We start from the raw sequence: 12,578 nt of genomic DNA on the forward strand, positions 1-12,578 counted from the left end.
GAGCCGCCGCCACTAACCTCCGACTGGCCAAGGACATATCAGCCAATCAGCTAGCGGCGTTTGACGAGGGGGCGTGTCCCTCGGGCTTACGGAGGCTCGCGATTGGCGGCGCTCCGCCCAATGAGAAGCGAGCTTGTAGAGAAAAGGGGGACGGGCGGCGCGGAAGTCCCGTCCCGGGGGGGCAGCGGGCGATAGCGGGCGATAGCAGGCGATAGCAGGCGATAGCGGGCTCGGAGCGGTGCGCCACGGAGCGGTGCTGCGGTAGTTAGCGGCGTCGATGCCAGGTCGTGCGGCGGGGCGCGGTGTCGCGCGGGCGGTCGCCGTGTTTTCGCTCAGCCTCGCTCTCTCCCCGCTGCCCGCCCGCGGTGCCGCCCGGCGCCGCCCGCCCCTCAGGTACCGTGGCCTGACGGCGAAGCCGGGCGCTGCCCGGATTCGGTGGCTCTGACGGCATTTGCTCCCACCCCCCCGGGGGTGGTGCCCCGTGCCCGGGGGAGCCACCGATGGGCCGAAATTCTGGGGCCCTTCCCCCCTGGTGTGGGCGGCCGAGGGTGTCCCTTTTGGGCGCGGCGGGAACAAAAATCGGGCTGTCCTTCAAAACTAAAACGATGCCGGTACTCAAGAATACAAAAGGGACGGAACAGTGGCCTGCGTGTGGAGGTTGGCACCCTCTCTGGGGTGCCCCTTTCTCTGCAAAAGACTTTAGGAACCTCAAGTGGTTTGGGAGTTGGATTGTTCTCTTGGGAACATCCCCCCAGAAGGCTGAAAAAGCCTGGCCTGTTCTGCTAGTTATAATTTAATATTCACATCTGCGGATCAAATAGTAGGATTAATACTTAATGCATGAGCCACTTTTTCCTTTTTTTATCTGAAAGTCATTGGTCCCATTGTCACCTTGCTCAGATGTTGTTAAAACCTTTATGCATTTTTCCAGAGGAAATATATTTCCTTATATTCTGGTAGTGATTATTGAATTAAAAAAAAAAAAAAAGTGTCACTAAGAACTTAAATATCTTGGGTTTGGAGTAGTCTTGTAGGTTATAGCCCCTTGCTGAGCTTTGAGGCTCATATCTAGAGTAATCATCTTTATTTTTGTAATGGTTAAAAAAAAAAAAGAGTGAGTATGGGAAGGCCGCTTTGTGTGTTGAAGAGTATTTAAGAACCGTGATCAGGCACTGTAACCCAATCTGCTGATAAGTATTTTGCTACTGACTGGTCTTTCAGCTCTGGAAAACCCATGGCAAAATAAAATCACTAGACATCTCAGGTATTTTTTTCTTTTAACCAAACTAGTTTGATAGTTCTAGCTTTTCTTTGAAATTGAAAAGCAAGGTATGTGTTATCCTAGTCAGTATTGCACAATGTATGTTGGTGCTTTTAGCGACTCGTGGAGCTGTGCTACTCAGGTTTTTGGATATTTCATTCTTGCTCTTACCTGGGCTACCACCTGATGTGAGAGCAGGACTCTTGTAAGGCTGGGTTGGTTTGTGGGTGAAATGCCCCTATGGAGATTTAATGCTCAAGCAGGCCTTCCTGCTGCATTTATGGTAAATGTGGTGCTCCTTGTATATGATTAATAACTGGGCAGTCTCCACCCAGTCTGGAATGGCGGTTCCAGTTTTCAGCTTCTCACTCATGCTATGAAATCTTCATGTGTGTCTAGTAGAGTATTCTTCTGCTTCAAGAAGCCAAAGGTAGAATACAAAATTTGTTGGTCCAAGCATACATTTGCGTGATATTTGAAAGAAGCAGTAATATAATACTGAAAGCTGTTTTTTGGAAAAAGCTTTGTCTGTTCTGCTTGCTATAAGGTACTGTGCAGACTTGGGATTAATTAACAGGGTTAAACTCTAATAATTGACATGCTTTTTTATTTTTTTTTTTTGTTCTAGTAACTCATCATCAAATTTTTGGTCCTGTCTTCATCCTGTTAACATGTGCAACAGTTACAATGTTAAGTTCTACCACAGCAAAGCTCTCACCTCCCCCTACCCAGGATCACGCATTGAGCGTAGCCAAGTTCCTGAAGATAAAGTGGGCTGGTTGACTGAGTGGAAGGATTATAATCCTGTGGAGTACACTGCGATGTCTGTTTTGGCTGGACCCAATTGGGCAGATCCCCAAATCAAGTGAGTGGAAACTGTGGCTCTTTATTCCTGTGAACACGGAAGCAGGAAATAGTCATCAGCTGAGTTAATAAGATCACCACATGACATGTCATTCTACAGTGATGTGTGAAAGTCAAGACCTAGAAAACTGGTGGTTAGAGAACTCAGTGGTTTGGGTTAGCTGTGAGGGTCTTTGACACACGATTTTACTGAGCTGGTGATTGGGATAAGAATAGTGTTAACTGGAGTAATGAACAGCTGTTTGCTGTGTAATTCTGCTTCTCTGTGTTGTGAGAAGTAAAAATCTTCTAATTTTCCTTCAGAATTTGGGAGAACATTTTCATAATATACTTGTTGGTTCATGGATTGAACGAAAGATGAGAAAATAATTGAAGTAGAATTGTGGTTCTTGAGTTGAGCGCTCTGACTCAGGAAATGTGACAGGTTGAATGCATGACTAATTCTTTTTTTTGTGAATGTGTATATTAATTTTTATTGATTCTGTGAATGTTTTCCTTTCAAGGAAACTTACATGCTTCTTAGCTTGAAGTTAGATGCATGCATCTAATGTAACTTGTGATAATGTGAAATGGTGGTTCCTGTGTATGCACATTTGTGTAGAAAGATCAGAAGATAATGGCACTTGAGGTTTCAGCCTTACCTTCCTTGTTTCCCATTGCTGTGTGAACACGTGCTTCTATTTGCTCTTAATTTGGTCAGTATTTTGCTGATTGCAAGGCACAGTACTCCTCAGACTCTGTAGGACCGCTGATGTTCTGTCAAGGCATAGTTGGGAAAATAGTTGAAAATGCAGAGTAATTTTTCAGGTGTTAGTGTAACTTCCCAAATGAATTATGTGTGGAAGAAGCTAGTCAGTCGTTTGAAACCTGCGATGGTTTGAGGAGAATTGCTTTTGGGATAGGAAATAAGCTTATATAGACAGCTGCTTCTTTGCCAGTTTTCAGAGGTGCACATAGGAGACTGGCATTAAGCTAATTTTGAAATCCAGTGATTGTTAGCTTGTAACTCTGATAAATCATATGTAATAAAAATTTCTGCTCAATTATTTTAATTAGCAAAATATTTTTTAGTTTTAACAATGCGTAATGTCCTCTTATGTTCTGTAATCTTAACAAGAATACCTTTGAAACACTTTGTATCTCTCTAGATTTTCATTTAGACAATGTTAAATACTTCAGAGGAGCACACTTCTGTCTGCAGAACTAAATACAGGGAAACTGTGGTCAGTAAAGGTTGAGACTTTATAGCCTCTTACAGAAAAGGGAGGGCCTGCAACATAAGTTCTGTTAAAAGCTGCTGGTTGGTCGAATGTGGATTGCTGATCTGGTGCTTGGCCTTCAAACTTCTGTTGGGCAGAGGGATGTATTGCATTTTATAACTCATCTCTATTAATTTATTCTTTTCCACACAGTGATAAAGGTTTTTCTCCCAAATTCAATGAGAGAGATGGAGAAGTAGAAAGGACGAGTCTGCATGGCTTGTATGTGGTTGAAAATGGGAGGCCCCGGTAAGTGTTTTCTTTCTTTGCATATTAGCTTCAATGATGTAGTTTCAGAGTCTTGCAGGTCTGTCAGTTTTTATACATGGTACCTGCTAGAACAAAATCAAGACAGTCTCCCCTAGAGACAGGAAAAATGATACCTCAGTGCCAGAGTTCTTTTTGCAAGAAGGCTGCAGCAAAAAGGCACTAAAAGGTTAGCCAGTACTACCACAACAGAGGATCATGGAGACCCTGGAGTTGGAGGAGGTCTAACACTGTTAATATTAGGGTCTGAATTAATTGTTTCCATAGTTTGACCAAGTGTGCTGGGCTCTGAAGCTTTTGTACCACTTCTGTGCTATGGTAGAGTAGAACAGTATTTCCTTCCACTGACAAATTCTGGCATAGCACAGATGGGTAATCTCACTTTAAAATCATTTATTTTGTTTCTGCAATTTGTACATAATTGAATGCTCTGTGCACCTTTAGTCTTGGAAACCAGGTTCTATTTTCAGTCAAGGTTGTGTGCACAATGAGAGTAACACTCAGGAGTATCTCAGGACACAAGATCTGGGAAATGACAAAGCCATTTTGTGTATTTCTTTTCCCTGTACTGTCAAACACAAAAAGAGATTGATGATGGAGAAAACCATGGTTTGTCTCCCTTGCTTTTTAAAGCATATGGTGGCCACAAATGTATGTCACTATCCTTTCCTTTGTTGTTATTTAAACTTATTTAAATCTACTTTTTTAGGATACTTGGAGCATATTTTAAGTGTGGTGAAGTAAATATGTTTAACGTACTGTGCCATGTATTTCAGAAATCCAGCAGGAAGGACTGGCCTCACAGGCAGAGGATTGTTAGGGCGTTGGGGACCAAACCATGCTGCTGATCCTGTTGTAACTAGGTAAGGGACAGGTGACTGAAAGGTGCCCTGCAGTAGAGAAAAAGACCCATGCGTGTTACTTTTTCTGTGCACCTCTGGATGTGGGTATCTGAATGGAGAGATATATAGACATGTGGAACATGAATTTCTAATTTTTTGGTCTTTGTCTCTGGAAAAGAGTAAGGACTCATTCCTAATGACAAGCAGTCACTTATGAAATGGTGAGGAAGCAGATTTAAAAAAAAAAAAAAAATAAACAGCCCAGGAAGCTTAATTCGATAGAAATATTTACACAAATAATCTTCTGTAATGAATGTAAAAGCTGAAAGGATTGTGATACTTCAAAACTATATATGTAATGTGCCAAAAGGCCTTAGATGAGGCATGTTAAATTGCAGGAAGATTTTTCCATCATAATGACTCAATTGCAAAAAAAAAAAAAGGCAGTATGCCTGCTTCTCCGTAAGAAATATGAATTTGGCTTTGTATATTATAGGAGGAGGTGGAGTTAGACTCTTCTTTTGTGTTCTGTGTTAATGGTGCTTTCGCCAGCAGATCTGTGTGTACATGCTAACTATTTTACACAAAGAAAGCATTCGGAAAAGATTGCTTAGTTAACAAAGGTGCAGACTAGGAAGTGCCACGCTGAAGATAGAACCACGGTGAAAAATCATCCTTGCGCGTCTTCTTGCCCTTGCCAGAAGGCTGTGAATGCTACTGAGCTGCTTCCTTGAAAGTAAAAGAAATGCTGTTTTCATTTTGTCTTTGTTTAGATAGCTTTTTGCTTTTAACTGTTGGTGGTAGTTCTTAATTCTTTGCTGAAAGCAACGATGGGCGCTTGCGGCCTCGTGCCGGTGCTGGGTGAGCGGTTCGGGGGTGTGGCAGCCTGCGTGTGCGCTGGGTTCTGGCAGGAGCCGTCCCTGCCCCGCATTCCGGGCAGGCACGGGGGCAGCGCCGGGAGCCTGGCGGGGGGTGCTGGGCGCAGCAGCACTCGGGGGAGCCGCTGCTGGCAGCGCGGCTGCAGGAGCGCAGCGCCGGGGCGGCCTCTGCCCTTCGGCCTGGTGGCGGTGCCTGAAAGCCTCAGGGGTTTGCCCTCGGGACAGCACCCATCGGTGCCCCCGTGGCTGTTCTGGCTCCGTTTTGTTTGCCCCCATGCCGGCGGCAGCGCCGGCACCTTGCTGTGCCTCTCCCGGGCCCTTGTGCCAAGCAGGGGCAAAGCCTGTTCTTGTTTGTCGTTTGCCGCAGGTGGAAGCGGGATGCGAGCGGCCGTAAAATTGCTCATCCAGTTACTGGCAAAAACATCTTACAGTTCGTAGCAATCAAGAGGAGAGACTGTGGGGAGTGGGCCATTCCAGGGGTAAGAGCAAAGTCCCAGAGACAGTAGACATTTCCCTGCTGGTAAGGTCACGAGGTGATGACTGGCGTGCACGTGATAAAAGCATGCTTTTTGATGAACGACCTCATGTTGCAGAGGTGAGGAGAAATTCTCCTTAAACTAGCTTTGCCCAAGCATCAGCTGATATGCTTTCTGCTGTTTGCAAGGCAGTATTCATATTTAATTCTGACCATGTCTTTTTCTTAATGCTGGCACAATTTAATCCATTGCAGGTTTCAAAGGATGTATGTGCTCACTCTTTACAACTAAGTGTAAAGTTCCTCCCATGTCCAGCGTATGATGCAGATAGATGTAATATGCTAAGAGCCAGTCAAAGGGAGTAAAACAAGTGGAATCTGAGGGATAGTCAGCTTTTTTTTTTTTCTTTTCCCCCCTCTAAGGGGATGGTGGACCCAGGGGAGAAGATTAGCGCTACCCTGAAGAGAGAATTTGAGGAGGAGGCCTTGAACTCCTTGCAGAAATCACCTGAGGAGAAAGCACAATTGGAGAAGCAACTCCACAAGCTGTTCAGCCAGGAACACTTTGTGGTGAGCTCTGTCTCTTATTGTAGCCTCTTGAGCTATGCATGTAACTCACAGCTGTGTGGAACCTGGAAGAGTGTAGCTGAAATAAAAATAAGCTGAGATGCTTGGGTTGTCGTGATGTAGGAAATGGAAGGGACTATTGAAACGTCTGTAAGGGCAAATGTATCGGAAGGAAAGCAATTTTATTGATTCCACCTTATTTGTTGTGACACTGACCTTGTTTCGGTTTGTTTGGGGCCTTAGGTGTACAGAGGATATGTGGATGACCCTCGTAACACTGATAATGCCTGGATGGAGACAGAGGCTGTGAACTATCATGATGAAACTGGTGGGTGTCTCCACATGTGCTCTTAATTGCCTTTTACTCTGTATGTTGGTTTGAAATTGGGATGTATATTGGGCTGAGATTGGCAATGAAATTGGGGGAGTGTGCAAGTTAGGTGTAAAATATTGGACTAAAACCAATAGGCGTGAAGGTCTCTTGTCTCCTAAGATGTTCAGCCATGACAGTTGTCATTCCCCTTTGGTTTCTGTCAGTCTCGAAATAAGGAACTTTGCATAAAAATTATTTATTTGTTAGCTAGTTTTAAGCTATGGACCATGTGCCTTTGTATGGAGATTGAACTTTGGACAAGGATTCTTTCTTGTCACTGTATTCATCTTGAGTTGGTTCAGTTTCTCTTTTTAATGAGTCTGGGGTGGAAGGATAGTCTATTTCTTTTGTTATTTTTCCTTTAGGAGCTAGTGTGTGCTTCAGGAATATTGCCTTCAGCTGCTGACAGATTTTCACTGTGTTTATTACTTTGGTGCTGTAATTGCTCTGAGACCTTTTGACTTGGTTACTCTGCCAGAGTAATTGTTGGACCTTATTTTACTTCTGTGAATCAGTAAGAATGGGTATACATTGTTAGTTCTTAGATTGATCTTGGATTCTCATCTCTCCCCTTTTGAGATAAACCAATCTAGTTATGTGTCTGACTTGTTCAAGTCAGATTTTGTATAGTGACATTGCCACTGTGTTTTGCATAGTAGATACCAGTGGTGAAGTTTCACATGTCACTGGCCATTGATTTATCATTCCCCAGAAACAGTGAAGGCACTGATGTTTCTAATACATGTTTTACAGTATTTCTAAAAGCATTTATTTGGTGGTTGTCTGTGAAGTCCTAGGATTCTTTTTAGAAATGAAGTAAGAAACTTCAGAGAGCAATTCAGAAGTGTTTCTGCATCCCTCCTTAAGTACTATTTTTGATTTTGGGGGACTTTAGTAACATTTTAATGATTCTGTTTTCCTATAAGCCTACGTAAGCTTCAGAATTCAGTTTGTCATGTAGAATAGTACCTGGGAAAGGAAGCAGTCAAGTGCTAGCTAAACAAACAAAAATCAAAGCAGAGGGATTAGCTAAACTTGTGGGAGTGAGTACATGTCATAATGATTTCTAGTAACTTGTCATGCTGCTGGATGGTGCTTTAGGAGTGGTGATAAGGAGTTAACATGACCTCTGCTGCTCAGATTTGCCTTAATGCAAGTATGAAAAAGGTTTCTGGCACAGAATCAGTGAGCAGTTAGTTTCTGAGAAGTTTGAGGTTGCTGCCTGTGAAGGAGCCATGTGGAAGGGTGGAATTGATCAGATGTGAGAAGAAAAAGCAGGAAAGAACATGCAATATCATGTCCTAACTCTTGTTTTCTGAACAGGTGAGACAATGGATAATTTGCCTCTAGAAGCAGGTGATGATGCTGGAGTAGTAAAGTGGGTTGACATCAATGAGAAGCTCAAGCTGTATGCAAGTCATAGCTACTTCATTAAGCTTGTGACCGAAAAACTGGGAGCCCACTGGAGTGAGGATGCTGGTCCTGAGTGCTGAGAGTGATGTAAACGAGGAACCGATGGACACCAAGGGGAGAATATGTTTTCCAGATTTGGAACAGATGACATTGTCCGTTTCAGTGGAAATTCAGTGAAAATTCTGTGCAATTCAGCTGGCAAAAACGCTTGGCAGTAATAAATAGAGGACTTTTCAGAGGCTCCAGATTGCTGCTTTTGATTTCGCAGGCTGTGTGAAATGAGATGGATGTGTGGAGCTGTTACCTTGTTTTGCTTTCTTGTCTTCACTATTTGCAGTTCTATCTACAGATTTGCACGATGACACTGGAATTCTAGCTGGCTGTAGTTCAGAGGCTGTTCACTTCAGCTCTGTAGTTTTTGCACTGATTTCTTCTCAGGAGCATGAATTCTTAAGGGATGAGAGACTTGTAGGATGATAACCTGAATAATGACTTAAGTGCTACATAATAGAGAAGTTTATTTTCTGAGTCATTTCACTTAACGTCTTTTCAGTGATTTTTTTTTTTTTGAGAGATTAGTTTTTGCATTTAATTGCTTTCTAGTTTACAGTGTGGATGGTATTCACATCCGAATGCCTGACAGTGCCTCTATAAAGATAACTTGGAGGATGTAACTTGACTGATTTTGGGAGCTGGAGTTCGAGGTTCCCCTCTCTCCACTGCTTATGGCAGTACAGCTGTTGGGGAGACTGTGCCATAAACAGGATCATTGGAAAGAGGAGCCTTAATGTATAATCTTGTAAATTGTGATTGCTTTTTTACAGTTTAGGTAATGTGAATAACTTGCAGTCACTCACTGTGGTGAGTGATGTGGGCCTTCTGTGGCATTTTTGCTGATAACAAAAGCTGCACAGCAGTTGCTGACACTTCTCCATGTGTTTTTATTCAAGTGGTAATTGGTGTAAATTGTGTAATAACATCAGGAATTGGTGACAGTAACAGCTGAAAGTTGCAGTTGAGAGAGACCTGGGGAGGGGATCTTAATGAATTTTGAGTCATGTGTTGGAGTATGGTAGTGCTAAATGTCATGGTCTGGAATTACCTTGTGTAGCAGTACTGTGACATGCTCATGCTTTGTTGTGACTGTTGGCCACATCCTGCTTAACTAATGAATGATTCTAGAGCATGTTCATTTTCAGTGCCATCCCTTCCTCCCAATTAGCTAATGAAATCAGGAAGAGTTGTGTGTTTATACAGGGAACCCTGGGAATCTTGTGGAGTTATTAGTATGTTCCTTTCAAAGGAAAAAGTAATGCTAAGAGTTATTAATTTTTATTTCAATCTTCGTTCACCTCTTCCTGCAATTTTGATTTCTTTGGTGGTCTTACTAAAACAGCATAACTGCTTTCTGTTGCAGTAGAAGCTTCCATAGACTTGGTTTATGCAAAAATCTTCCTCCAAATCATAAGTAAGATCTAGTGGTTGCTTAGGCAGAAATTATTTTGATTAATCAGTCCATCTTCAGCATAGTATGGAGACTGGGTAATATCTGATAGGGACAGGTGAAGACCTGAGAGAACCTGTGAAACTCAGAATGGACAAAAGGCATAGCCCAGCTTCAGGAGTTCCCTTCCCTTTCTACTCCTGGTCTTTGGAAACAGGATCACAGAATTAAGAGATGAAGACAACTAAGAAATTTGATGCTCAGCTTTTTTTCAAGCTTAACCAGTAATCAGACAAGGTTGGAGGGGACTGTGCACTTTAAACCACACTGGATTCAGAGGTGGGCATGTGAAACAGGACTTAGTTGCTATTTACTCTGTTTCCAGTGCACTGGTGAGAAAGGTGGGAAGGAGCTGTAGGAAGTTGAAAATTATCTAGAAGCGACAGTGTTCTGTAGGAGGCATCTGTAGTTTTCAAGGGGTCTGCAGAGGTAAGAGAATGGCAGGTTAGAATTAATAGCAGTTAATTACTTTAAAGTTCAATTAACATATTATATAGAGCAGGCCCCTAGCAGTACAGTTGGGTTTTGAAAGTGTGACCACAAGAGCAGACCCTTCTTAAGTTTGTGGGAGGTGAAATGTGCAGCTGCTCACAGCTGAGAACATGGGTGATTATACTGTGGCATGTCAAAATACCATGTTTTTTTTCTTGAATGTTACTGTTTACATATGAAGTGCTTAACACAATGTACAATACTAAAGGTGAAAATGGGAGAAAATTTCAGTTCTGAAAGTACCATACTCAATGAGACAAAATGCACTGTTTCCATAGCCAGTGCATTATTCCTGGAAAGCAAAATTTCCATAAAGAATCTTTTCAGTCTTCACTGATCTTGTGTTAAAGCCTTTTTTGGATAGGCTTAGTGGACTTGGCTATGTGCTTGTGGATTGTCAGGTTTCTGGGCAAGATTTTTGGTTAGACAATTTTCTGTTGGAGTGTGTTGATTTTATATGGTATGCAGTACAGAATGCAATTATTTCATGCATATCCCAGTACCTTACTCAGGTCTTGTGTACTTGTGTCCTGAAATTTATTGTATAATTACAATATTGAAAGTTTATAAGTAAATGTAGTGGCAAATCTTTTGGAAAATGGTCAACTTCTTTATATGGGTGATGCTAGCCTGTATGTTAACGCAAGTTAAATGTGTTGGAAAGTGTTATTTTTCAGCCCTACATGTGGCTCTAACTTATCCTACGCTACTTTTTAAAAATATCTAAGAGATTATTCCCAAAGATTTGCATACCCAGATAAATACCTAATATCTGAAAAACAGCAGCAGAATTTTGAGGAAGTTTGTAATCTCTCTTCAAGCTGAAGAAATAGAGTTGGGTTTGTATTTAAAAAAAAACAGTTACCCCATAGAATGCATGCCTGCTAATTAGCAAGCAAAGTGGGTTATTCTCCTTGAGCTTCAAAGATAAACTGCAATTACTCCCAGCTCTCTCCTGTGGTAGTTTGTCATTCAGACACTGTGCTCTGTGTCCCCGATGGAGCACTCCTTGGCCAGCTAGAGCTTCCTGCAGTCTTACTTCACCTCGTGCTACTGGACAGTTCAATTACCTCAGACTTGAGCTTGCTGAGCCTGCAGAGCAGCCCTGTGGCCTGGGCCTCTAAAGAAGTGACCACCAGCTTTCATGAACCTATTCAGTTGCTGCGAAAAGACAGTCATCTTGTGTCAGTGTATTCCTGTTCAGTACCAAAATCCCCAGTTAAATACAAATGTTATAACTAATGAGATTCCATTAATTTACAAAAAAAATATTTGCATCTTCCATGCTGTCTGAACCGGAACTTTCACTACTGCTATCCTGTAGAAGAATGATTTTTTTTTTTTCTTTTACAGTAAGGTATAATTCCTTCTGCTTGTATTTCTTTAAAAAAAATATATATATATATCAAGCAATTCATTTTGGTTTTGATATTTTTTTATTTTTCTGTTAGAAAGCAAAGATAGTTCTGCAAAGGGAACTTAATCTTCATTGTCTGTAGTACTGTTAGCTGAAATAGCTAATGGAGAAAATACAGGCCCTGTTGTTGTGCTGGGTATAAGCGTGTTACTAGTGCTTACAATTTATTTTTTCTTCTTTTAAAGTTTGAGAAGTCAATAATAAGTTGAGAATCTAGAATGGTAATAACATAAATAAGATTAGGCCTGTATCAAATGTATTTTTAAGGCTGCTGTGTTAGTTTAAGAGCATGTGATTTCCAATTTACAATATTAACATTTCCCGCTTTGGATGCCTGTTTAGTTTCTTCTTCAGTACTTACTACATTCACAACAGCAAGAACCATGCTCAGAACGCAACCTCAGAACAGGAATTGCATTTCAAGAGAGAGTCCTGTGAAGCAGATTGAAAGGAAAGAATTAAAGTGTCCTGGTTTTGGCAAAAGGAAAGACCTGAAGGGTATGTGGCTTTCCTCTGTGTAGAGAGAATGGAAAATCAGACAGCAAGAGCTGTTCCTAGTTGAGTGTGGCTTGTGGTGTGACCTTAAATGTCATCTCTGTCTTAGTTGCCTATGTATGTGCTCAGAATAAGTCATTATTGAATAAAGTTTGCTATTCTTCTGCTTCCTTGTCTCTGCTTTGAGATCTTGTCAGCCTTTTACTTCTCATTTTTGTCTTTGATTTTACCTCTCCCTAATTCTACTCTTTCCTAACATTTGCCTTTTGCAATTTTTTGGTTTAAGTGACAGGCAGAACATTGGTAGTAGTTCTTGGCATGTGCTTTTTTCGCACTCACAGAATGGTTGACATTGGCAGGGACCTCTGGAGATAATTTAGTCCATTCCCCAGACATGCTCAGACAGGGTCAGCTAGAGCAAATTGTCCAGAACCGTCCAGTCAGGTTTTTGAGCATCTCCCAGGATGAAGA

The 12,578-nt window shown here is 41.9% G+C and overlaps 1 protein-coding gene across 3 annotated transcripts; it reads left to right on the plus strand.

Annotated features, from left to right (window-relative positions):
* The first annotated feature begins 105 nt into the window (after positions 1–105).
* NUDT9 (nudix hydrolase 9) lies at positions 106–12,274 on the plus strand. 3 transcript variants are annotated; one of them, XM_032997954.2, is made up of 8 exons: positions 106–393; positions 1,890–2,126; positions 3,538–3,633; positions 4,428–4,514; positions 5,739–5,850; positions 6,270–6,416; positions 6,657–6,741; positions 8,110–12,274. In XM_032997954.2, the coding sequence occupies exons 1-8, from the start codon at positions 278–280 to the stop codon at positions 8,277–8,279; spliced, it is 1,050 nt and encodes a 349-aa protein (XP_032853845.2). In that variant the 5' UTR covers positions 106–277; the 3' UTR covers positions 8,280–12,274. The 3 variants fall into 3 exon arrangements, with proteins under 3 accessions (XP_032853845.2, XP_032853846.1, XP_042652464.1); XM_032997955.2 differs by having other exon boundaries at positions 117–284; XM_042796530.1 differs by lacking the exon at positions 106–393 and adding an exon at positions 404–1,264.
* The last annotated feature ends 304 nt before the right edge of the window (positions 12,275–12,578 follow it).

This window comes from Tyto alba, unplaced genomic scaffold (assembly GCF_018691265.1).
Source record: "Tyto alba isolate M040663 unplaced genomic scaffold, T.alba_DEE_v4.0 Super-Scaffold_23, whole genome shotgun sequence".
NCBI lineage: Eukaryota > Metazoa > Chordata > Aves > Strigiformes > Tytonidae > Tyto > Tyto alba.